Raw genomic sequence first — 24,156 nt, forward strand, 5'->3', positions numbered from 1 at the left:
CCTAACAAAGCATCTCTGTTTAAAAACACTTCCATCAGCAACCTTGGATTCTTATTCCAAGTCAGATGCACAACTCACAGCATGTCTCTGGAGAATCACTTCCCTTCTCCCTACCTTGGTTTGCCCAGGGAGACGAGCTGGAAACCATGCCAGAAGGGGTGTCAGCCAGTGCGGGACACCCTGACTCCTTCAGGGCAGAGATTTGCAGCCAGAAGGGGAAGCCTCGCACTTCATCCCCACTGGAGCCCGGGGATTCACAAGGCAAGGAGCCTGGCCAGCCATGCAGAGCCCAGTGTGAGGTCCTGGCGCCTACTGGGAGCCCAGGGCAGAGCAGGCCAAGCCCTGGGGTTGCAGGGCCCTCATTTTCTGCCCTCACTCCAGCGAGACTCGGCCAGAAGCAGATGCAAGGCAAATTGCTCATGTGTCGGCTGCTCCCAAGCAGCCAAGTGACCATAAAGGGCATTCAACAAAGTCAACTCAATAACACAGGCGGCCAAGTCCATGGCACGGAGAGCAAGAGAAGAAGGCTGTGCCCGTGGGCTGGTCCACCAAGATGGTGCCAGGGCCCCGGGCCCCACCCCGCCAGGCTTGGCTCCATTGCTGTCTCCTCTCCATCCTTCCTCTGCTCCCCACTGGCTCTCTCCTCAGCCTAGTAACATACTCTGATCTTTCCCTCTTCCAAATACAGAAGCTTCCTCTGACCCCGGGGCCCCTTGGCCCCTGTTTCCCACACTCCCTTCCCAGTCTGGAACCTGGGAAGTGAAGTCTACAGCACTGGTCTCCCCACCTCCCTTCCAATTATTCCTGCCCCCGTTTCCACTGTTGCTGCTCATGCTCAGGACGGTCCAGCAGACCCTCCTTCAGCCTGCCTCTCTGGGCCTCTCTGTGGCCTCTCACGCTACTTCCCAGAAGCACTTTGCTGTCTGGGCATGGATGACCACGTGTTCCTCATGCCCCTCACTTCTCCCAGCTGCCCCACCATCTGTGCTGAGGCCTCCAAACCCCTCCTCCAGCCCAGGCCTTCTTCCTGAGCTCCCCACCCATGCGGCCTACCGCCGACCAGACACCAACACTCAGATCGGCCAACAGGCATCTCCTACAAGGCCCAATCGCCAACAAACTCAAGCTAACTAAGTGGGATGGGCCTCCAGTTGTAGGAGTTAAGAGGATTCCAAGCTCGAAAATTACACTGCCTGAGTTCAGAACTCACATTTGCTAGTCACTGACATTGGACACGTCCCCTCAATTCCGCATGTACAAAATGGGGAGAATAGCAGTGCCCCTCTCTCATAAGCTATTGTGGGGTTAAGTGTGATAACACCTGTAGATATTGATAGCAGGGCCTGTGCGTGACAAGCTGCATTAGATGTCACTGATCATTGCTGGGAGCATCTTCTTCGCCAGCAGCTCTTCTTCAGGCATGGTGTCATCTTCCGCTGGGGCTTCACTTCCCAATTCCATTCATTTCCCAAATCCTGCCAGTTTTGCCTCTTACATGCTTCTCCAATCCCTACCCTCCTAACCAATATCCTCATCCTCGCTCACCTCCCCTACTCTGTACTCTGTCTTTTCTATGCCTCACCCACCTCCTGCCTCAAAAGTTAGTCTGAAGCAACACTGAATTGTCTACAGACAACTCGAGACAATCTACCTGAAGTAGATACTGAATTATCGACATACTACATGAGCCTCTTCTCTTTGAACTGGCTTATGCTATTTTCTCTGCCTGGAAGGCCCCTCCCACCTTATTTTCTGCCTTAAAAGAGCCTGATTAGGTGTCACCTCCTCCTGGAAGCCTTCCTGGAATGCCCAGATTGGAAAACGCGCCTGTCCTTTGAGCTTCTATATCTTAGATTTTGTGACATGATTTTACCTTGTCCTTTTAAGTTATCACCTCCCTAACTTGGTTAGAGTTTCCTCACTGAGGATGTCAATCATGTTTATTGAACAGAGGTTACTATTCCGAGAAAGCCTCACCTACAGGTTTCTTAAAAAAGGATAAAATCTATGAAAATGAGATGCTTGCACTCACTCAGCTGTGTCCAGCTGTTTGTGGCCCCATGGACTTTACCCCGACAGGTTCCTCTGCCCATAGGATTCTCCAGGCAAAAATACTGGAGTGGGTTGCCATTTCTTACTCCAGGGAATTTTCCCGACCCAGGGACTGAACGTGCATCTGTGTGCCTCCTACACTACAGGCAGATACTTTACCACTGTGCCACCTGAGATGAGAAAACTCACTATTTTAAAATTCAGAACTGATGGATTCTTCATGGACCAAGTACTTAATCAACAGCCTCCTTAAACTGACCAATGAGATTCAAAATCAGGGAAACTGAGCCCTCTCATCCACAAGGGCTGTTAAGGAGGTAAGTGATTGTACTCTACTTGGGAGATGAAGAAGGAAGAGAAAGAGGGGGAGGGGAGGGGGAGGGGAGGAGATGCAGGGGAGGGGAGGGGAGGGGAGGAAAGAACTGGATTATAGGCTCTTTGCACAAGCTTGTTATCCTGACAGAACAGTCCCGGAACTTGAAACGTGATCTCTGGGGGCAGAGGGAGACAGTTTTATCACATATTAAGGTTAGACAGATGTTTTGGGTCTGGTGTTACCCGAATGAAAAGCACCAGAAAACAGCTAGCACAGCCCCACTCAGCCCCATGTGTTCCCAACAGAAAGTCAACAGGAACCGTTTTTTCCTTTTCCTTTTCAAGTGTTTTTCTCTTCAGTTATATTTGAGAGTTTTTGTATGTCCCTGGTGTGAGGGTGAAATGCTGATTTCCACACCAGCCTTTCCTTCCTCTCGAAAAACGCTGCAGGCCAGGTCTTCCGCAAGGCAACAGCCGCAGAAAGAGGGGGTACCCTGTCTGCAAGGTGGCTTTCAGGATGTCTTCTGGGATATGCTTCTGAAGACTTAGAAGGCAGAAAGCCTCTCTCCCTCCCCCCCTCTCTCTCACACACACACACACCCATATCCCGAGCAGACCCCTCCCCTCCAGGTGCTATGTCAGGGAGGACAGACAAGGACCACCGCCCAGCATGGGGGGGCGTTTTGAAGGCCTGAGCAGGAGGTGGGAGAGGCTGATTTTCCAAATGCTACCCGCCCCCCCACCCCAGCCTCATTTCTTCATAGCAAAGCCCAGGCCTTAAGAGGCACCCAGGGAAAGAGGCTGACGTGACCAAGAAAATAACGTCTTCAGAATGACTAATGCCCCACCGGGACGGGCCGGCTCTGGCCTGGCTGCCTGCCAGAGGGTCCACAGCCACTTTTCAAGGACATGGAGGGCAAACGTCCCTGACAAGGTTCCCCGAGGACCGTCCCTTCCCAGCCCGGCCCCTCCTCGGGGCTCCCCCCAGGGGCCCATGAAGCCCTGAGTTAGGACATCAGGGCCCAAAGGCTGAGTCACTCCCCTGGGGCCAACCTGGGTCATAGCAAGATGGCTATTTCAAGGACAAGTTCTCAGACCCTCGTCCAGCCATCGGCCCGAGAGGAGCTGAGAGAGAGGTTTGCGAGCAGACGAGGAGAGGGCAGGAGGACCAGCCTCTGGGCCTCTGAGGTCCCGCGTGCCCCAGGCCTCCTGGGGCCGTGCACATCACGTCCTTGCACACACATGTCCAACACACACGGGGAGACACTCATCTGTCCCCGGCCACGGGGCTGACTGTCTCTGGGCCAGGCCCCCCACAAGCCCTCCTCAGCTCTCCCCTCAGCAGGCCCCAGGGAGCCCAAGCAGGGCCTCCTGCAGAGCCATTTTCCAGGGGGGAGGTAATCCTTCCAGAGAGTGGGGTGAGGGTGGGAAGGGGGTCACTGATGGCAGGGGGCCGGGTGCAGGGGGAGGTGGGGAGGGACGGACCCTCCAGGAGGCCGCAGATCAGTGCAGTGGACTGCTCCGAGGTTTTGATGTACTGGGGGAGGGGGCGTCTAAAACCATTTCAAAAGCTGGAGGAAGCCAGGAGAAGGGGGCTCCATTCTCTGTAGGGAGGGGAGATTTCAAAGGAGACCCTGCCGCTGAAAGGTTTCAAAAGACCCTCGCCTTTCTATCAGCTCCAAATCACTCCCTCTCCAGCAGCCGCCAGGAAAGGGGTGCTGGGAAAATGTTTCCAAGGAGACGTGTCCCTGGGTCATCATAACTCCCAGGGTCTGGAGGCTGCAAAGTCACGATGCGGCCCCCCGCTATAAAAAGGCCAGTTTAGCGTCCCCCGGGGGAGGGCTCCTGCAGTCCGGATCCCCGGGGAGGCCTGCCTCAGAACCCCCATGCCCCGAGTTGATGAGAAGGCCACTGAGCTGAACAGCATCACGTCTATCTGCCGAGTCCCCTTGGTGCCACTAAGGGGGCTTTTACCCCCGCTGGCTCCAGGCAGCCACTCTGGGCTCGGGTCATTTAGCAGGGGGAAGCTGTCCACAGGGACACTGGGCAGTTTTTACCAGCTCTGCCGTGCCAGCCCCCACCCAGGGCTCCTGGGCCTGCTTCTCTTCCATTCACACCTCCCACTGTCACCCCCACCACCTTCCCCAAGCCACCAGGGCCCACAGGCCCACAGCACAGGCCAAATGGATGTCCTATGGCCTGCCTTCTCTCCCTGCCTCATTCCCTGACCCCTGGACCAGACCGGGCAGGTCTCTGTTTTTGCAGAACAAGTTTATTTTTTTTTAAGGCATAGAGACAATAATAAACAAAGTAAACACTCCATCAGATCTTAACTTCTCCCAAGTATTACCTGTGCTAGAATCATTCCATTAAGTCCCAGTCTCCGGACATCTTAAATTCAATATTCGTCATCTTCATCAGAGTCTATTACTTTTCTTCTGCTGAATTTTACTGTTGTTTTCTGTTTGGTGGCTTGCTTCTTCAAGGATTTCACTAAACCTTGTTCTGATGCCTTTCCACGTAATTGTCCATACTGTGCTGCCTCATTCCAGGTTCCCCCCTCTGAGCCTCCATAAAGCACCCAGCTGCTCTAGGCCACACTCCGCTCCAAAACCCTCAGTGGCTCCCTAGTGGGTAAGCCCAAGGTCACACATTCATGTGTCTACAGGAACCAGGCAGGGACACAGATGAGCAAAGTATCTCCTCAAATCACAATAGGGACTGGGAGGCCCAATGGAGCCTGAGAACACACAGTCCCAGTACTGCCCAGCTCATGTGGGAATGTGGGCCCTGTCTGACACCTCTTTGGGTGTTTCAACAGAAATCAAATAAAGCATCTGCCAAGGGGCCCCCAGATTTGGAGCCCCCAAATCCAAATCCCTTAATCTGGCTTTCAAGGTCCTCCATGGCACAGCCCCACACCACCTCCCCACCTTCACTGCCCACAAGGCTACCACATGCAATGCCTCCATCCTGGCCAGGTCGGGGTCCCCGGTCCCCCAGTCACTTCCTCCGCTCCTGTCTCTGAGCCCCACTCACCCAGGGTCCTCCCCCAGATGTTGCTCCCCACCTTCTCAGCCTAACAATACCCATCCTTCAAGGACCTGCCTCCTCGTTACAATCAGCTTTCCGAGGGCTCTGCTCTCTATGACTGTCCTTCCCTGCCAAGGCTGCTGCCCCTGCCAGAGATGGCCCTAAACCACAGAGAAAACTCCTCTTCATCCTTCAAAACCCAGGCCTTCCTGATGGACCTATTTGGACCCAGCAGTCCCTGTTCTGGGAGCATCAACCCCACTGCACAGTGCTTACCTGGACACCCATCAGCCTCTCCCGTGGGCAGAGAACCCTTAAGGGTAGGGCTGTGTCTCTCCCACCACAGGCCCTGGCAGGGGAGCCATGCACAATGGAGAGAGCCTGGCTTTTATGGAGACCCTGGCTCTGCTATTTCCTGGCTGGAAGAACTTGGAAAAGCCATTAACCCTCCTCTGTGAGGTGCAGAACTAGCAGCTACATAAAGTACCCGGCCTGTGGTGGGCTCAGTACACGGCGGCTGTGAGCGCCCTCACCCAGGTGACATCCCTCCACCCCGCAGGGTGTGGACTTTGAGGGCTTCGGCGTGACGCTGGGAGGTCTCTGAGGGCACAGCCTGAGTCCCCTTCACCCTCTGTCGTCCACAGGGGCCACCCCAGGTCTCCACGTGCAGTGGGTGCTTACTGTTCCTTGATGGATGGAGGTGACGAGGGCAGTGAAGGGCGGACAGGTGGGGATGGTGGGACAGAGTAAGAAGAGGTACCACCCGGCACCAGAGGTGTGGCGCCAGTGGGGCCCTAGCCCGTCCCTCGTGGCCATGTGCCAAGGCCCTGCCTGTGAGACTTTGCGCAGTTGCATAAACGTCTTGGCCGGACGCTTGGGCTGAGACCAATAGCCCCTTGCTGCCGGCTCCCAGGCCTGCATCCTCCACGTGGCCTGAGAACAGGCCCGTTCACAGCACTGCGCAGGCTCAGGGGAGGGGCCCTGTCCAGCCACTTCTTCCGCCAGAGCCCCGGCCCCTGCTCCCACAAAGACCCAAGTGCCAATCAAGCCCCCCTCTCCCATGAGTGCCAATCAAGCCCTCCCCTCACATCTCCCCCGACTCCAGTGAGGCGCCGGCCTCGCCTTCCACCTGAGGACACTGCAGCTTCCCGGCTCTGCGCGAAAAGGATAGGTGGAAAGGAGAGAGGAGCAGGGAGAAACACCTTTGAAACCACTGTGGTCCAATTAGCCAGCCTCTCGCCCTTCATGCTTACAAACAGGAGCACACATTAACACCTGCTACAAAAGCAAACATTTTGAGATATCTTCATCTTCACCTCCCCGACACCGCCGTGAAAGCGCTCTCGGCAGCCTGTGACTGACAGGGCAGTTTCCTTCCTCTGCTTCAGCCGGGCGGGGGGACATTCAAACAGAAGAAATTAAAAAGTCATTAGTCTCCCTGTCAGGCCAAACTCCCAGGGCCCTACCTGCCACCCCTGTGCTCCTCAGGTCCCCTCATCATTGAGGGAGCCCCACCAGGCACCCGGTTAGGGTCAGCACCTTCAGGACACCTGCCCCGAGTCAGTCACTGGGATGCTAGGCATCCAGACTCACTGAGCCTGGCGGGGCCCTGGACACCGTAGCCACCTTGAGCACAGCTCCACTACAGAAGGGCCTTCGCAGTGGTTCTTGGTATGTACAAGGCAGATGATGGCACAGACATGCAGCTCTCACAGGCTGGGGTGAGAGCAGGACTTCATACGACCACTTGGAAATGTATTTGTCTATCCACTGAAAGGGTACCCACTCACATCCTATGACTCCCCGGCCTGAGTCCAAGAATATTCTCATTAAAACTGCATGTACATGTTCACCAATGACTCACACAAGAATGTTCACAGCAGCACACTATGGAAGCAATTCCACAAGGGAAACTACCCAGATGCCCATGAGGATGTGTATCAAGAATAGATAAACGGTGATGTGTTCACACAATAGAATAGCATCCACTAGTGAGAAGATCCAATCACAGTCAATAATATGAACAAGTAAAAGTTACCAGACACAAATGAGCAGAGACTGTGTGATCTCATTTATATAAAATGCAAAACCACCCCAAGTGACCTCTGCTGTTAGACAACAGGATGGTGACACCCTTTTGTTGGGGGAAGGACCTGGAGAGGGTCGAGCGGGGGGCTTTCTGAGACCGGGGAATCATCTGTTTCTTTACCTGGGTGTTGGTTACCCAGGTGTGCTCTGTTTGTGAGGATCCCCTGAGCTGGACATTTAAATGGATTTTTTTTTAAAACACCAAAAACATTTTTGTACTGGGGTATAGCAGATTAACAATGTTGTGATAGTTATAGGTGAACAGCGTGAAGGGGACTTTTTTTAAACTATGGGATCGAGGGTTTTGGAAAAAAGTACTCAGTTGGCATGGCTGTTGTTAAAACTTTAATGAAAAGATATCAGAGGCAGGAAAGTGGAAAGGAAGTAAGGGTCAGGACGCTCAACCCAGGACAGACCTCTCACCACTCTGACTGTGGAGGTCTTGGAGAAGGTGATCACACTTCCACCAAAGACCCAGAGCACCAAAACTCCAGGAGCTCCCAAGGCCATTACTGCCAAACCCAAGCCCTGGGCCAGCCCTGTGCACCAGAAATTGCTATGCCCTCTTAAAGCTGTGCCCTCCCAGCTGCCAGAAGACCACATCCACCCACAGAAGACAAGGAAGACCTCAAAGCTTCCCTCCATCCCTTGGGCCAAGTGGGAACACAATGGGACCTTGGATGCTCCCTTTTAAAAAAGGCTGAATTTTCCAAAGTCCAAGACTGCTTGAAGACGAATAGAAAAAGTAGCGAAATAACTTTGTAAGCATTCTGTTTTGACAATGTGCCTGAGGAACTGCCCACGGTTGGTGGGGAAATGTGAGCAGTTAAATCTATTCCATGTCATGACATACGAAATTGAAGCACAATTGCCCCTGAGTGCCTGACAACTGGAAAGCACTTTGGTTCAGAAATGGAGGGAAATTTGTGCTGAGAAATGGGAGAGATTGTCAAAAGTTTGACTCTAATGTGAATGGAGCAGCGAAAAGAGGGTCCGGATGGAGAAAGTGCTCCAGCTCTGACATTTTTAGTCCCATTTGAAATGTCTCAGCAGCAGCAGCAGTGACGCCATCCTTTTAGCTAAAAGCCAGCAAAATGATGGGCAGACCCACACAGTTCAGCCCCGAGGAGTGGCCGCAGCCCAGGGAGGGGGAAGTGTGCTCTTACCAATCATGTGGTTGGCAACGTGGATTTGGATCTCTCTCTCATTCTCGAAGGTCATCTGGCACTTGATGCACTGGTATGTCTTTTTCTGCATGGAAACCAAAAGGAAAAGAGTTAGACAGTCAGGATGCAGAACAGGGCAGAAAGCAAAAGTTCCTGGAGGTCACGGCTCAAGACTTCCTAGAACGGCTCTGACCTGCTCCCAGGTCTCTCCAGGCCACTCTCTTCCCACCTGCCTCTGACTCCAGCTCTGTGAGTCAGCCTCGCAGAGGGAAAGGGGTGACACGCTCCACTGAAGGAAGCTGCTTCTCTGCTGGCCCTGGGGAAACTGAACCATCCCAAAGTGAGGGCACACAGGAAGAACCATGGAACTGAAGCTGAGGCAGGCTGATCTGCCTGAAGCATGATCAGATTCACCTACTCATCTTCCACCCATCTATGCTTGCTGCATCCACTCAACAGATCCACAGATCTGTTCATCTGTGCACCCATCACCTGTCCATCAACTTACCCTCAGTCTACCCACTGATCCATCTACACACACCCATACACTCATCTAGCTGTCCATCTACCCATCCAGCCATCTACCTAACCTGCCTACCCATCCATCCGTTTAAACACACATACATATACCCATACACGCATTCATTTATCTATCCATCCATCCATCCATCTGTCAATCCACTCATTCATTCACCTACCTATCCAATTTACCCATTTATCCATCTACACACACATTCTCTCTCACAAACACACACACACGCATCCATGCATCCATCCATCTATGCATCCATCTCTCTTTGCATCTAACTATGTACCTGCCCTAAGAAACAAGTGGACAAGCAGGGGAGACTGCTCCCATCAGTTCTGACACTTAAGGGTGACTGAAGAATTCCTCACCTGCCCTAGACACATAAGGCCCCGCATCATCCTAGAGCTGGCTTCCACACATGGGGAGCTATGACCAAGTATTTTTGTCGGGAGGGGGCAGAAAAATGGAGAAACATAAAAAGTTTCAAAGCTTCTTGAAGACCGATTCCAAAAAGTGGAGCTTCGCAGTGTGAAACCAGCCCACTGTGGACATAGGTGGTGTTGTTCCTAACTGCGGGGGAAGGGCTGTGACTGTGGGTTTCTATGAAGGGAGAGGAATTCACAGTATCCAAGCTTTCCAAAGACCACTTTGTGTCCTGGAATAATGGGGCCTCCCTTGACCTCTGGAAAAGAAGGCAAGACTGGATTTTTCAGCTGAGCACTGAGGCCCATCCCTCAGCAATAGGGGATGAACCACCAGGGGGCTCAGTTGTCTCAGCCCCACCTGAACTTGCCTGGTCCCACCTCTGGGACTTTGTCTTTGCTATTTCCTCCATCAGAATACCCTCTCCATCCTCAAGGTCTTTGTTCAAATGTCACCTCTTCTGAGAAGCCCTCTCCTCCCAACCCAGAGTGAGTTTAGGGTCTGCCCAGGCCCCTGAGTTCGTGCTGAAATCACCTAGTTGGGCCCCAAAGAGTTTGCTGTGGCCAGTTGATTTGTCTGCTTCCCACTGCACCATGAGAACCCAAGGGCCAGAATATGTTCTGTTCACTTGTGAGGTCCCAGCAAAGAGCAAGCGCTTTGGGAAGAATTTTTGAGCAGATGGGCAAAGTTGCAAAATAATATGTGCCAAGCCCTCTATTAGGGCAGAAGGGATAAAGAGAAGCCATCCCTCAGTAACTAGGGACCCTGGACCCACCACCCTGCACACGGCCCCACCCAATGAGCATCTAATAAGCACTGAACTTTCATCGTGACTCTCAACTGCCGAGAGGCTGCTGAACAGATGAACGGAGAACCAAGTGGAAGAGCTGGTGCTGGGAGCTTCAGGCTCTGGGCAGGGTCCCTGCTCAGGCTCCAGGACCCCCGCTGATGAGACCAGAGGGCCTTGCCCTAGGTGTTTCCAGAGAACTAGGCGTTCAGCATGTCCTCGGAGCAGTCATAGCGCTGGTCCCAGAAGCAGGCATTCAGCACAGACACATCCCGGGAAGAATGGGTGAGTCTGGAGGTGGAGGGGACGGAACTTGGGAGTCAATCTCACAATGGGCAGAGGAGATTTCAAGCCAGAAGAGACAGCAGGGACTGAGGACTTCTGAGGGGCACACCCTGCCGTGGCTCAACTCCTGGTCTGTGCTCACAGAAAAGAAGGACCCCGAGTTTCTCCACCATCAGAATCATTCATCCCCTCACACATGGTGTCCCCCACCACTCTGTCCAGCCCGTGTAAGAGTCTTTGATGCTTAATGAATGATTGAATGAATGAATGAGTGAGTGAACAAGTAAATGCAAGAATGAAGCACAGCCCAGGAAGCTCCATGCCAAAGAAGCCCAGAGGAGACTGCTGGACAGGGAACATGGTGCCCCCACCTCCTGGCTGGACGCTTCTGCAGGCCACAGCCACGGCTGGTCCAAAAGTGCTGTTCCTCTTCAAGGAAGTGAGTGAAGTGGGTTCACTGGGCTTGAAAGATAAGTCACCAGGAGCCTGAGCAGGACAAGAGGGTACCCCCCAAAAGTCCCCCAACCATATGGCCACCCTTTGGTGTCAGGAAAAGGAATGGACCCTGCCTTGTGGGGAAGCAGACTCCAGGGGATGCCCAAGGGAGGGGTCACAGGAGCTGCTGACCAAAGGGCCTGGGCATTCACACAAACACACAGGCCCCTGCACACACACACACACAAACACACACACACACGACCTATACACACAGGCATAGACACGCATGTGAGGACATACACACATACTTGCCAGTATCCTACACAACTCATTCCAACTCACCATCAACACACAAGACCTTCAAGGATACACCCACAGGTTACACACACCAACTCACTCCCTGTAACACGGACACATAAGTGCAACACCCTCGGAGAAGTGGAAACGTTGCCATGGACCCCAAGTTCACACAGCGTCCCCAGTGACACGCCGGCTTTCAGTTCTCTCCCTGGACCCTGACAGTCACAGCCACCACTCCCAAATGCACCCACAGATGCACAAGCAGCTCATGGCACAAGGGTGTGCACCAGCCCTCATAGACACACATGTAGATACATAGGTATACACACTCACACTCACAGGCACACACACACCTGTCCACAAAATTGCTCACCAGCACCCACACCCAGTAACGCTCGCTGCATACTCAGCTGTCCCCACAGATGGCCCTTCTGGCCAAGCACATGAGGTCAGGGATGCCCAGGGCCCATCATGCAGCTGGTGGGGCCGTGCAGTCGTCTGGGCTGGAGAGAACAGATCAGGACTCTCCCTCCTGTTGCAACCCCGGCTGGCCCTCCATCCTCACCTCAACACCTTCTCCCGGCCCGTCTCCCTTTCTCTATCCCTCAAAGACTCCATCTTCCTCTGGAGCCTCAGCTCCCACCAGGAGACATAAGCACAGCAAGGTAGAACTTGGCATTCAAAGCGCCTCTGGTCCCAGGAGAACCGGAGCTGAGCCCTGGGACCTTGGCCAGGGCTCCCTCCCCTAGTGTGGCCCCGAGCAACCTGAGGGGCCCAGGCCAGAAAGAGAACACACCTGGGGATGTGGAGACAGGAGAGGAGCAAGAAGGAGAAGGCAGAGACAGCCACTGCTGCTGAATTCCCTGATCATGACTGCAGCCCATGCTTACTGAGCACCTACTGTGTGCAGGCGCTGTTTACTCTGAATACTCACAATGACTCTGCAATCTCCCCTTCAGGGATGGAGAAAGCAGAATTTCAAGCGCTGAGAAGCAGCGGCACAGGGATTCAGCCCCATGCAGGCACCCTCCAGAGCCACTGTCTGGGCTGCCTTCTTAGCTCCATGCCCCAGGCCACCCCAGACAGTCTTGATTGGGGTGACAGAAAGCTGTCACCTGGACAAGCCCCTGAACCCAGCTGTTTGCCCTGCAGTAAGGTGTAGCAAGTGAGCATCCAGTCTAGCCCCCCAGCCTGAGCAGCATGAGGCACTGTGGCGGTCTGGTGAGTCGATGAGGGCCAGGGTCTGCCCACAAGGGGCTAGAGCTGGGGCGATGTTGTTATTACCCATAAATAGAGGGGGAGGCAGAAACCTCAGTGCTTCACGCTCTAGCCGACAGCAGCCTCGGCCCCACGGGAACCCAGTCCTCAGAGAGCCGGTTGCTATGGATACACTCCCGAGGGTCCCAGCCTGCCAGCCCCCAAGCCCCTGTGCAGCCCCCAGAGTCTGCTCTCACACGCATGACTCCTGGGGGAGAGAGGGATGGGCGAGCAGACAGCTGGGCCCCTGCCCCCAGGCGTGCCCAGGCAGGGGCGAGGCCCCAGAGGCTATGCCTCTGCTGGGGAGGTGCCCAGGCTTTGTCTAGTTCCTTTCTGCAAATGGCCCATCTGCCCAGGCCTCTGGACATGAACGTCAGCTCCCTCCTCTCTCACAAGCCAGGGACAGGAACAGGAAGCCTGACCAGGCTCCTTGTAAACAAGCCCCCTCAGGTTGCAAGTCCTGCACTGCCTCACACAGCTGCTCACCCCTGGGTATGTGGCTCCACCTTTCTAAGCCTGGGCTCCCTCTTTGCCAAAGCAAAGGTCACAGCAAAGGTCCAGCGTGTTGCCAGGAAAACAATATAAGAGTGGGTGCTCACACAGTAGGGGCTTTACGAAGTGGTGCTAGATACTGGACACAGAGCAGACTGGGAAGGAGGAGGCTGCAATAGCCAAAGGCTTTGTGGGGGGCTAGAGGCAGCCCTGTGACCAGCAGAGTGTGGGCAGGAATGGGGCTGGAGAGCACCTGGAGCAGGACACACAGGCGCCAGCCCTGCCACACTGTCCCGCCACCTGTGCACCGGGCTGACCACCCCAAACCCCAACCTTGCAACCAGGATGGGCTCCAGAGGTGCTGGCTGGAGGGCTGTCAAGAGTTCAGGCTGGGGTGCCACACTCTCCCCGGGATCAACCCCCATCTCTGCCTCTTGAAATCGAGGGGCTCCCAGCAAACTACCTAATGGTTCCTTGCCTCCTTTTTCTCATCTGGAGAGTGAGTATTATAAGGAATAAATAGATAGAAAGTGCCTGGCACATCCTTATTCCTCAATCAGTGTGAGCTGTGATTATAAACGAGAAAATCACAAGTGATGGCTATTACATGCCCAGCATGTCTTGACTCATTTAATCCCAGGGCAAAACACGAAGGTCAGCACAGGAGACAGTCACAATATTTGACACTGAGGAGGAATAAGCACTGGCTAGCCAGAGCAGACCCACTCCAGTGTTCTTGCCTGGAGAATCCCAGGGACGGGGGAGCCTGGTGGGCTGCCATCTATGGGGTCGCATAGAGTCGGACACGACTGACGTGACTTAGCAGCAGCAGCAGGAGCAGATGCTGGTTAAGAAACAAAACAACCCCCAGGTCCCTCCCAGATGATGCTGGCTTTGGAGACAGACACTACGGAGACTACCACTGCTACCGCTGCTAAGTCGCTTCAGTCGTGTCCGACTCTGTGCGACCCCATAGACAGAAGCCCACCAGGCTCCCCCGTCCCTGGGATTCTCCAGGCAAGAATACTGGAGTGGGTTGCCATTTCCTTCTCCAATGCATGAAAGTGAAAAGTGAAAGTGAAGTCGCTCAGTCATGTCCGACTCTTGGCGACCCCATAGACTGCAGCCTACCAGGCCCCTCCGCCCATGGGATTTTCCAGGCAAGAGCACTCTACTGTTATTACTATTGCCCTCTGGCTTTACCCAGGTGGCGCTAGTGGTAAAGAACACTTCTGCCAATGCAGGAGGCATAAGAGACCCGGGCTTGATCCCTGGCTCAGGAAGATTCCCCGGGGGAGGGTATGGCAACCCACGCCAGTATTCTTGCCTGGAGAATCCCATAGACAAGAGGAACCTGGTGGCCTACGGTCCATAGGATCACAAGTCGTACACGACTGAGGCAACTTAGCATGCACTGGCTTACAGGTGAGACAGAGGCCCAAAGAGGTCAAACCACAGATGGGTAGGCAGGCCCTCTGTCTCCAGGGCTGAAACTCTTCCCAGTCCACCTACCTGGCCAGCCAGAAAGCTGAGGCTTGGGGGGACAGAGCTGGGCAGCTATGACTGCACTGTGCTTAGGACCCCTAAAGGGTGACCTAGTGGATGCTTACCTAGTGGCCTTGCTCAGTCAAAAGGCCTTGAGAAAGTGGTCCACCTCTGACTGTCCTTGGATGCCAGGCACCCCAGAAATAATGGGTGCTCAGGACAAATTCAATCAATCAATCCACTCTGAAAGGGGCTCTCTGCTCCAGGCAGGAATTTGAGAGGCCTCAGGCCCCAGGTGAAAACACGGTTCTGTTCTTATTCAAACTTTTTTCTCTGCAGCTGGGTGATCTTGGTCAGACGCTGCAGCTCGCTGGGCAGGGAAGCTGGGCAGGAGACCCTTTAAGGGCCCCACTGCGGATTCTCCCTTCAGCCTCTACAGCCCTCCTTCTCTCACTCTCTCCCCACTACTCCCACCCCCAGCAAAATCCCAGAGTCCCAGGCCCCCGTCTGATCCTGCAGTGAACACCTTCACAAACATCCCTGTCTTCCAGGGGCACCCGTGGCGGGTGGCCCTTTCCCAAAGCCTGACTCCCTGCCAGCGGCACCAGCAGTGGCCCTGGAGGGACAGATGCCCCCGAGATCGGCCCGGCACCTCCTCGGCCTGGAAACAGATAACACAGACTTGATGGGAGTCCCTGGGCCTGCTCTGTCTGACACCAGGGGCCACACAGTCTCCAGCAGGTGCCCCACGGTCACCATTCCCAGGGCCCACATGGACCCTCTAGTCCCTCAGACTTCCCCTGCCTTGCTGAAACCCACGGTTATAGGTGTGTAGCTCCCCTGGGTCTAGAAGCCCCAGTGCAGGGTCTGTTTCTGGCTCTGCTTGGCTGCCAGACATCCCCAAAATAAAAGGTGCTCAGGACAAATGTGATCGATCAGGCAGTAACTGGAAACATCCCATGGGCTTCCATGTACCAGCTCTAATGATAGTGTTGATGATAATAGTACCAATTGATGATTACTGCTAGCATGATGGGGCCCTAAGTGCCAAGTTCTAAGTCCTTTATGCATATGTTACCTTTACAAATTGTCAAAGGATTCCTAAATCTTAAGCCCAAAGAACAGAGTGACTTGCCCAAGAAGACCCAGTAAGCACACAAGTAGGTCCACCCCAATCAATGACCGAGATGACCCGACCTCCAGCATGGACAGAACTCACTGTATCTACCCTTCACCTACACTGCGCCACGGGTCCCTCACAACAGTTCTGTGACATTGAGACAATTATTACTCCCATTTTACAGAAGAGCACTTGGCAAATGAGACCCAGGGTGATACACGCCATGTCCCTCTGGAAGGGAGATGGCACGCACCGGGATCTGGACTCGGAGTTCACTGCGATCGTCATATCTGCTTAACCGCTGCACGAGGCCCCTGCTTCTCGGGTCAGCAACTAGAAAGGAAACGCAAAGCATGGCAAGCGGCCTCTAGTGGGCATGCGCGGAGCCCCAGGGAGCGGGGGTGGGGCAGGCTGGGCCGGGCTGTACTTACCCGGGGCACTGGCGATGTCTGGGCGCCTTTCCGGGGCCCACTGGTCTCCGGGGTGAGGTCACGGTGGTCCACCTGCATGTGGCTCTCCAGGTCCTCCGCGCTCTCAAACTTGACGCTGCATTCGGGGCAGCGGAGGCCGGCGCAGGGCCTGTCGGCAGGCTCGGGCGGGGCCAGGCCGCCCACCTGTCCGTTGGAGCTGCGGGCCATGCAGCCAGCGCAGAGGCCGTAGGGGAGCCCGTTGACGTCGAGCTTCACCAGGTCCTGCTTGCTGCGGAACTCTTTGAGGCACAGGGCACACTTGTAGAGCTTCTGCAGCCCCTGGCCGTTGGGGGAGGACGCGGCCGAGCTGCCCGCCAGCTTCTGCATGTGGAAGGTGCCGTGGATCTTGAGCTCGAGCGTGGAGGTGACCGTCTGCATGCAGACCACGCAGCGGAAGCCCGTGAGGGAGTTGCGCAGGTCGGGGTGCATCTGGCAGTGCTCGATGAACTCCTCCTCGCTCTGCAGGGGCATCTTGCAGATGCGGCAGGTGCCCGTGTCCAGGCTCTTGCTGTGGGTCACCTTGTGCTCGGTGAGCGTCAGCAGCGAGGGGAAGCGCTCGCCGCAGATGGGGCACATGTAGTGCTTGGCGGGGCCCCGGTGAGTCTGCAGGTGCTCCCGGAGCCCGTTCTCCGAGAAGAAAGTCCGCGAACACACGTTGCACTTGTGGCTGCCCTTGATGAACTCAGCCTTCTTCCGCGAGCCGTCGTCCTCGCCCGGCCGGATGTTGTGGTCCCGCAGCCGGTGGTTCTGCAGCAGCACCTCCATGGTGTAGGCCGCCCCGCAGATGTCGCAGCCGTACATGGGCTCCGACGCGTCCACGTCGTCCTCACTCGCCTCGTGGCTGTTGGGCGCCTCGGGGTTCTTCAGCAGCACGCCCGGCAGGTCGGCCGGCTCGGCCTTCTTGGCGGTGGCCGGGGGCACCCCGTTGGCCGTGCCGTTCTCGGCCGCGGCGTCGAACACGCAGTGCTTCTCCCGCAGGTGCTTCTCCAGCAGGATGATGGCGTGGAAGGCCTTGCTGCAGAACTTGCAGTTGTACTTCTTGCTGTGCGTGGTGATGTGGCACTGCAGCTCCACCTCGGTGCTGAAGGTCTCCCCGCAGAAGATGCACTTGTGGGCCCTGGCCGGGTTGCCCAGGTGGCTGTGCTTGACGTGCACCTGCAGGTCGGCCTCCTTGCGGAAGTCCCAGTTGCAGGCCGTGCAGCGGAACATCTTCTTCTCGTTGCTGTGCTTCACCGCCAGATGCACCTGAATGGACACCTTGGAGTCGAAGACCTCCTGACACAGCGTGCAGTGGTAGAGCACGAAGGTGTGCATGTCCAGCAGGTGCTTCTGCAGGTCGTCCACCGAGGAGAACTGCTTGTCACAGCTCTCGCACACGTAGTGGGTGGACGTGGTCATGTAGTGCACGGTCAGGTGCTGCAGCAGGGACTCCTGCGAGTCGAAGTCCTCCTTGCACTGGGGGCACGCCTGCTTCCGCAGCAGCAGCTCCAGGTGCAGCTTCAGGTGGGTCTGGAAGCTCTCAAAGTTGGAGAACTTGAGGTCGCACTGGTTGCACGGGTACTCGCCGTTGGAGATGGAGTTGGCGCTCGCCGAGAGCCGCTGCCGCTTCGGGGAAGACACCTCCACATCCGACGAGACCGGGCTCTGTTCCGCCTTGGACTTCTTACTGTGGGCCAGCGGGATGTTCTTGTGGTTCTCCTTGATGTGCTTGGTGAGCTTCAGGATGGAGCCGAAGATGGGCGAGTTGGTGCAGTAGGGGCAGGAGTAGACCTCCATGAAGGACTGCGTGGGCTGCACGACCGGGGACTCCAGCTTGGCGCTGCCCACGCTGCAGTGGGCCTGCTGGATGTGCTCCGTGAGGGAGGACTCGGTCAGGAAGCCCATGGAGCACTGGTTGCAAAAGAAGGCATTGTTGCCGTCGGGTGGGTTGGCGTTGGGGCCGCAGTGGGAGACCCGGATGTGCTCCTGCAGGCTGTTGATGTCGGCAAACATCTCGGGGCAGTAGTTGCAGTGGAAGGCGGAGATGCTGCCGAACTGCATTACGGGGTACGCGTGGTTCTTGTGCAGCTTGCGGACGTGCTCGTTGAGGTTGTAGAGGGTGGGCATGGAGTCCAGGCAGATCTGACACGTGTGGCTCTGCTGCGGCTTATCCGCGTGGATGGTCTTCAGGTGGATCTCCAGCACGGCCAGGCTGTTGAAGTCCCGCTTGGAGCAGTAGGGGCAGCTGTACACCACCTTGGACCAGCCCTGCCCGTCATCCCGCATCTTCTTCTGGCCCCGCAGCGGCTTCAAGGTGGAGTCCGGGGTGGAGCCTCGCTCCACGGAGGCGCTGGAGTCCGGTGTGGCACTGCTCATAGAGGCCACGCTGCCCAGCACGGGGTCGGGGCTGACACTGTGGTTGCTGGAATCGGGCTGCCGGTGGCTGTCCAGATGGCAGTAGACACCCTCCACGGAGGAGAACTGCTCGGGGCACATGGGGCACTTGTGTTTCTGATTGGCGTGGGCTTGGTGGATGTGGGCGAGCAGCGTGTTCTCGTCGACAAAGACCTCGGGGCAGTGGATGCACTGCAGGTCGGCCTTCTCGGAGAGCTGGGGGTGGCGGGTGAGCACGTGCTTCTCCAGCTCCTCGGTCTGGCTGAAGGTGTCCTCGCAGTAGTCGCACATGAAGTCGTCCTTCTTGGCCTCCTTCTCCGACTTGGCCAGGTGCTCCTTGTTCTTCTTGTGGGCCTGCATGTGGCTCTGCAGCGAGCTGGTGGAGGAGAAGCCGCGCTTGCAGACGGTGCACTTGAAGGGCTTGCTGGAGCTGTGGGTCTTCAGGTGGATCTTGAGGTGGTCGCTGCGGGAGAAGGCCGCCTCGCACTCGTGACAGTGGTACTTCTTGTCGCCCGTGTGCAGCTTGATGTGCCGGTCGCGGCTCCTCTTGTGCTTGAAGAGGCGGCTGCAGTAGGTGCACTTGAACGGCAGCTTGTCGCTGTGGATCTGTTCGTGCCTCTTCAAGTAGCTCAGGCGGATGAAGGACTTGTCGCAGAACTGGCAAGGGTACGGCAGGCCCGTGCCCCCTTCCTCCTCACCCAGGCCCAGGTCACACCCATCTCCGATCATCTGCGTGGGTGACGCAACATCCTTGCTGGAGGGAGACGAGGCCACCCAGGAGAGTTGTGGGTCGTCGTCACCATCTGCGGGGGGGGGGGGGTGTGGAAGGCAGAAAGGAGATTAGAGGCAATTCCCAGGGCCGCGAGAAACAAGGACGGAGCCAGCTTTTCGACAGCTCGCGGGCTGAGGCTGTGCAGCTGGCCAACTGCTACGGGGGAGTGGGAGGAGGGAGTCGGGGGTGGGGGGGGCGGGCCGGAAGCGTGTGGACATGTGGGCCTTCCAATCTGCCGAGGGGGTGGCAGAGGGGCGGCAGGGTTCGGAGGGGAGGTGCCTTTCCCCTCGACAACACCTGCCTGGGCCTCGCTGGGTGTGGTACCCACCCCGCAACAGGAGCTGCGGTCTCAGCCACTTCCCTGATGGGGAGGGTGGGCAGGGGGCTGGGAAAAAAGTCACCAGACCCGACCTCACAGACCATCAGGCCAAAAGGAGGTAAGTCCCATCACCTGATCCAGGCATGGGGCTTGACTCCCCCCTGCAGCCTGTAGCTTGGGTGGGAAACCCCACTGGGTGCAATGGGTGTGGGCAAGACTTCACAAGAAAGTAAAATGCATTTTTAGTGAATTCAGCCCTGCTACATTCCATGGGGAAGGAGGGCTGATAGAGATGGGACTACTGCTTCAGGTGCACATGGACATAAGAGGCGCAAGGACCTCAGGCCCAAGGGCACAAGCAGGGGTAGGGGACTTGGGAAGGATCCGAGGGGCTCCCAGCTCAAACCATCCCAAGGGTGGTGGTCTTCTTTGTTCCTCTCCACCCCTGGATTTTCCCCACATCCACTCAGAACCCCAGGAGATGGCCTGAAGGGACAGTGATCAGAGGTGGGGCCAGGACCCAGATGGCCTCAGAGCTCAGAGCCTCATGGTCCCTTAAATCCACTGTGGCGTTGGGGGTGGGGGCGGGGTGGGGGTGGAGGGTGGGGGCAGGTCGTGGGTGGGGCTTTGCACAAACAACCGGCGTGGCCCACCCTCCTCAGGGACAGGGGCCACCCCCACCTCCCCAAGTCCCCCTAGCCCCTGCCTTGGCTGGCCAGGCCAGCCTCAGAGGAAAACGAAACCAACTAGGGGTTGGCCGTTTCTGGAAAAAACAAAGGCACACTGGACCCAGCAACTTAAACCAGTGAAGTTTGCTGAGAAGCAGCAGGGGTGGAACCGAAGCAGCCTGAGCAGGGAGTGAGTTCCATGGCTCAGGTTTCGTGTTGGGTGGATTCAAGACTTAATAATGAATGAAAGGGACCACAGGCTGCTACGGACAGGAAAGAGACAAACGAAAGCTCAGATTCGGCTGCACTGACCTTGCTCTTCTAACCCCGAGGAAATAGACCACTGTCCCGCCTCTCCAGCCCCCAGCCAGCCTGGTTGAGTCTTCAGAAAAGCCCTCACAGATGTAACCCAGAAATTCTTGGCTAGAGGCAGCCCAGATCCTCTAGAAGGGAAGGCAGGGGACCTCACTCCCAGGCTGGGCAAGCACCACTCACACGCCTACACACATAAACACACTCACGCACACATACAACTCATACAGCACTCCTGCAACTCACATGTGAACTCCAACACACTAACACAGTCATGCACACCGTCACAAACACACAATCACACACTCACGTACTCTTTCATATGCACACACGTCCATTCCTACATTATCACATCCATGTACACGCATAGGCTTGAACATACACACACACTCACCTGCAGACACAAACACACACCATCAGGGAGGCGCGTGGCTCAGACTGGGGGTCCTGCAGCCCCAGTCTCTCATAACTGCCAATCCCAAGACTTGAAAAGACAACAAGGCCTGCTGGAGGGTCTTCCAGGGCCCCTCAGAGCTGGCTCTGAGCCTGCTCCTAGGCCCCACTCCCACCCTGGTGCCCGCCCGTGCCCTTGGCTCTGACCCCGTGAAGATGTGCTTGACCCCAGCTGGCACGACTGGCAGACCTCTGCCTGGAAGGATGCTGCTCTCCGAAGCTCCTGACCTGGAGTCCCAATCTCCCTGAAGTTTCCCCGCCCCCGAAGCCCAGTCACTCAACCCAGCGTGGGGTGCCTCCCAGAGTGAGGGCATCCACTCCCCTGGGGGCCTCATGTTACAGGGCCTTTGGACGGGAAGGACCCAGCACTGCCGGCTCCTTGGATTAGATGTGGCAGGAGGCGTCCCAGCCCCTGCCTGGTAATTCCTGGCTCTTGCCAGCTGGCTCCTCAGGGTGCAGACAAAGGGACTCAAGGGAGGAGGTGGCTAGAGCTAGGGCAGCTGGGGGACCCACTCACCCCTGCCCTCTGGCCAGGCTCCACTGGCTTTTTATTATTTTGATGTCTCAGTTCAGACTCCTGCAAGCTGCCATGGAGCCTTTCCTGTGTGCATCACTAAGGGCTGTCTCCAGCACAGAGGTGGTGGGGACCAGGGCCCCTCCCACTGGACAGACGAGGAAACTGAGGCACAGCCACATGAGGGCCCCCTAGGGGAAAACAGCGCCAGGCCTGTCCACTGTCAGGGCCCTTGACACAGGTCAGTCGTGCAAGACACCTGCGTAGGTGAGACTGAGAGAGGGGGCCCCATGGCAAGCTCCCAAGCAGTCACGGTCTGACTCCTCTTTGAGCCCCAACCGTCTGCATTGTGGGGAGGGGCCCCCGAGGCCCAGGAGGTGTCAAAGCTGGCTGACAAGTGGAGGATCCAGGCTCCAAAGCCAGCCGGTTCATGGGTGAGGAGCGCAAGGAAGACACCGACCCGAAAGACCAAGCCTGCACACGCCTTTCATTCACATTGTCCAAGGATGAGAGCAGACACCTGCACTTGAACCCTGCTCCTGCGTTCACTCGTCACCCCACGAGCGCTCCTCTAAACTCTGAAGTCAGCTCACACATCTGAAACAGAGATGCGCTGTGAGGGGTGGATGAGAAAATTTAATGTGAAGAAGCACTCATTCCATTCACATGAACTGTCCAGACCAGGCCCATCTGCAGAGACAGAAAGCAGATTAGTGATTGCCTGAGGCCAGAGGAGGGAGCAGGGACTGACTGCAAATGGGCAAGAGGCATCCTTCAGAGATCATGGAAATGCCTGCGAGCTGGACTGCGGTGAGGGCCGCACAGCTCTGTGAATTTACTAAACGTCACTGAACTGCTCACTTAAAACAAGGGAGTGTTACAGTATGCAAATTATACTTCAATAAAGCTGATAAACAAAAGCGCTATTTGGCCAATAATCATAATTAGCACTAATGAGTACCACTAGTGCTAATAAAATTAGCAGCTACGTTTAGCGAGCATGTCCCGAGTGCCAGCACTGTGCTAAGTGCTTCTATTACCGCAATTAATACTCTCCTTTCATCCTCCCATCGGCAACATCCCATTTTTGAGATGAGGAGGCTGAGACTCAGAGAGGTAAGTAACTTGCCTTCAGTCACACAGCCAGAAGCCCCAGCGGTGTGTGGCCAGGATCTCAGGGTCTACTCTCCCCTGCACCCCTTCATCCATCCTTTGAGAAGGAGGGTCAACCTGCCCCAGCACCATAGCCCCCTGAGGTTCATCACGGGGCTGCCCAGCTGGCTTTATTTTTGTGTAAATAAGTCTCAAAACTACAGCAAAGCACATTATTTTGGGAGCAACAAACTGAGCAACTGCTGAGATTATAATCATCCGAATTGAAATAAGGCTCCTTAAACTGAAAAGGCCCAATCAGGGGAAATGGGCATGTTGACAAATAAAAGACCCACCTCAGATTGCCCTGTTCAAAGCCTTTTACTCTCACAACATTTAACCTTGGCTGCTGCCATCCGTCCCATCCCTCCAGATACATTTTGTGTGAGGGGCACTTAGCTTACTGTTCTAGCAGCAGGCTGGAGACAGGACCAGGGCCAGCACACTCAAGATGGATGCGCAGGGGAGGGGTCGGCAGAAGGGGGCTCCTTACAGCAGCCATGCTCCCCTCGTGCTGTTCGTCATCACACAAATGAAACCAGTGCAGCACATACCCTTGGGCAGACTGCAGAAAGGGGAGGGGTGCAGAAACGGGGTGAAGGCAACCCCGAGATCTCCATCAGCTTGAACGTTTCAGAACTCAGGGAAAAGGCAGATGCAAGGGAAGACCAGCTGTGCCAGCCACCTTTTCATTTCCAAGTGAATGCTTTGATAGATTCTACTATGTGCCGGGCATTCTTTTAACTCATTCAGTCCTCTCAATAGCCCAATGAGATAGGCAACACTATTATTATTTCCCTGTTCATGTGAGAAAACTGAGGCACAGAGAGGCTGAGTAACTTACCTAAAGCCACACAGCTTGCAGGCAGGAGAGCCAGGGTTCAAACCTAGTTAGTTGGTTCTGAGTCGGTGCTTTCACCCACCAGGCTGTGTGTGTGTAGTCACTCAGTTGTGTCCGACTCTTTGATCCACCATGCTACCCTGCTTCTATCTTTTGGGAGAGAGTATGGTCACAGCAGAAGATCAAGAGGAAAACCCAGTGACTAATATCAGATCCTTGGCTTCCCCTTTTCACCTAGAGTAAGTACAGCTAAAGAAATAGAACAAAAATGAGTATAAAAATCACTTTCAAAAAGGAAATTGCAGTCATTTAAAAATGACTAATCCTCAAAAAGGGCTGATAGGAAATGGGTTATATGGGTCTTCTGCTGTCGGCTGCAGGAAGAGAACAAAAATAAGCATAAAAGTGGGCAGAAACTTCGATAAAAACTCAATTAGGTAGCAAAAAGAACATTAACTGGGCTTCAGGATATATCAGCGGAAGAAGACCCCAAGCTCACGTGGCCACACTGG

General features: G+C 55.5%; 1 protein-coding gene across 3 annotated transcripts in view; it reads right to left on the reverse strand.

Moving 5' to 3' along the window:
- The window catches only part of ZNF423 (zinc finger protein 423), a 343,000-nt gene that overhangs the window by 126,503 nt on the left and 192,341 nt on the right, over positions 1-24,156 (reverse strand). For all 3 annotated transcript variants that reach the window (XM_069552748.1, XM_069552749.1, XM_069552750.1), the window contains 2 exons: positions 16,202-19,416; positions 8,655-8,739 (listed from right to left, as the gene is read on the reverse strand). In XM_069552748.1, the coding sequence (XP_069408849.1) occupies positions 8,655-8,739; positions 16,202-19,416 (3,300 nt within the window). The remainder of the gene's footprint in view (positions 1-8,654; positions 8,740-16,201; positions 19,417-24,156) is intronic.

Source organism: Ovis canadensis, chromosome 14 (genome assembly GCF_042477335.2).
Source record: "Ovis canadensis isolate MfBH-ARS-UI-01 breed Bighorn chromosome 14, ARS-UI_OviCan_v2, whole genome shotgun sequence".
Classification (NCBI taxonomy): Eukaryota; Metazoa; Chordata; class Mammalia; order Artiodactyla; family Bovidae; genus Ovis; species Ovis canadensis.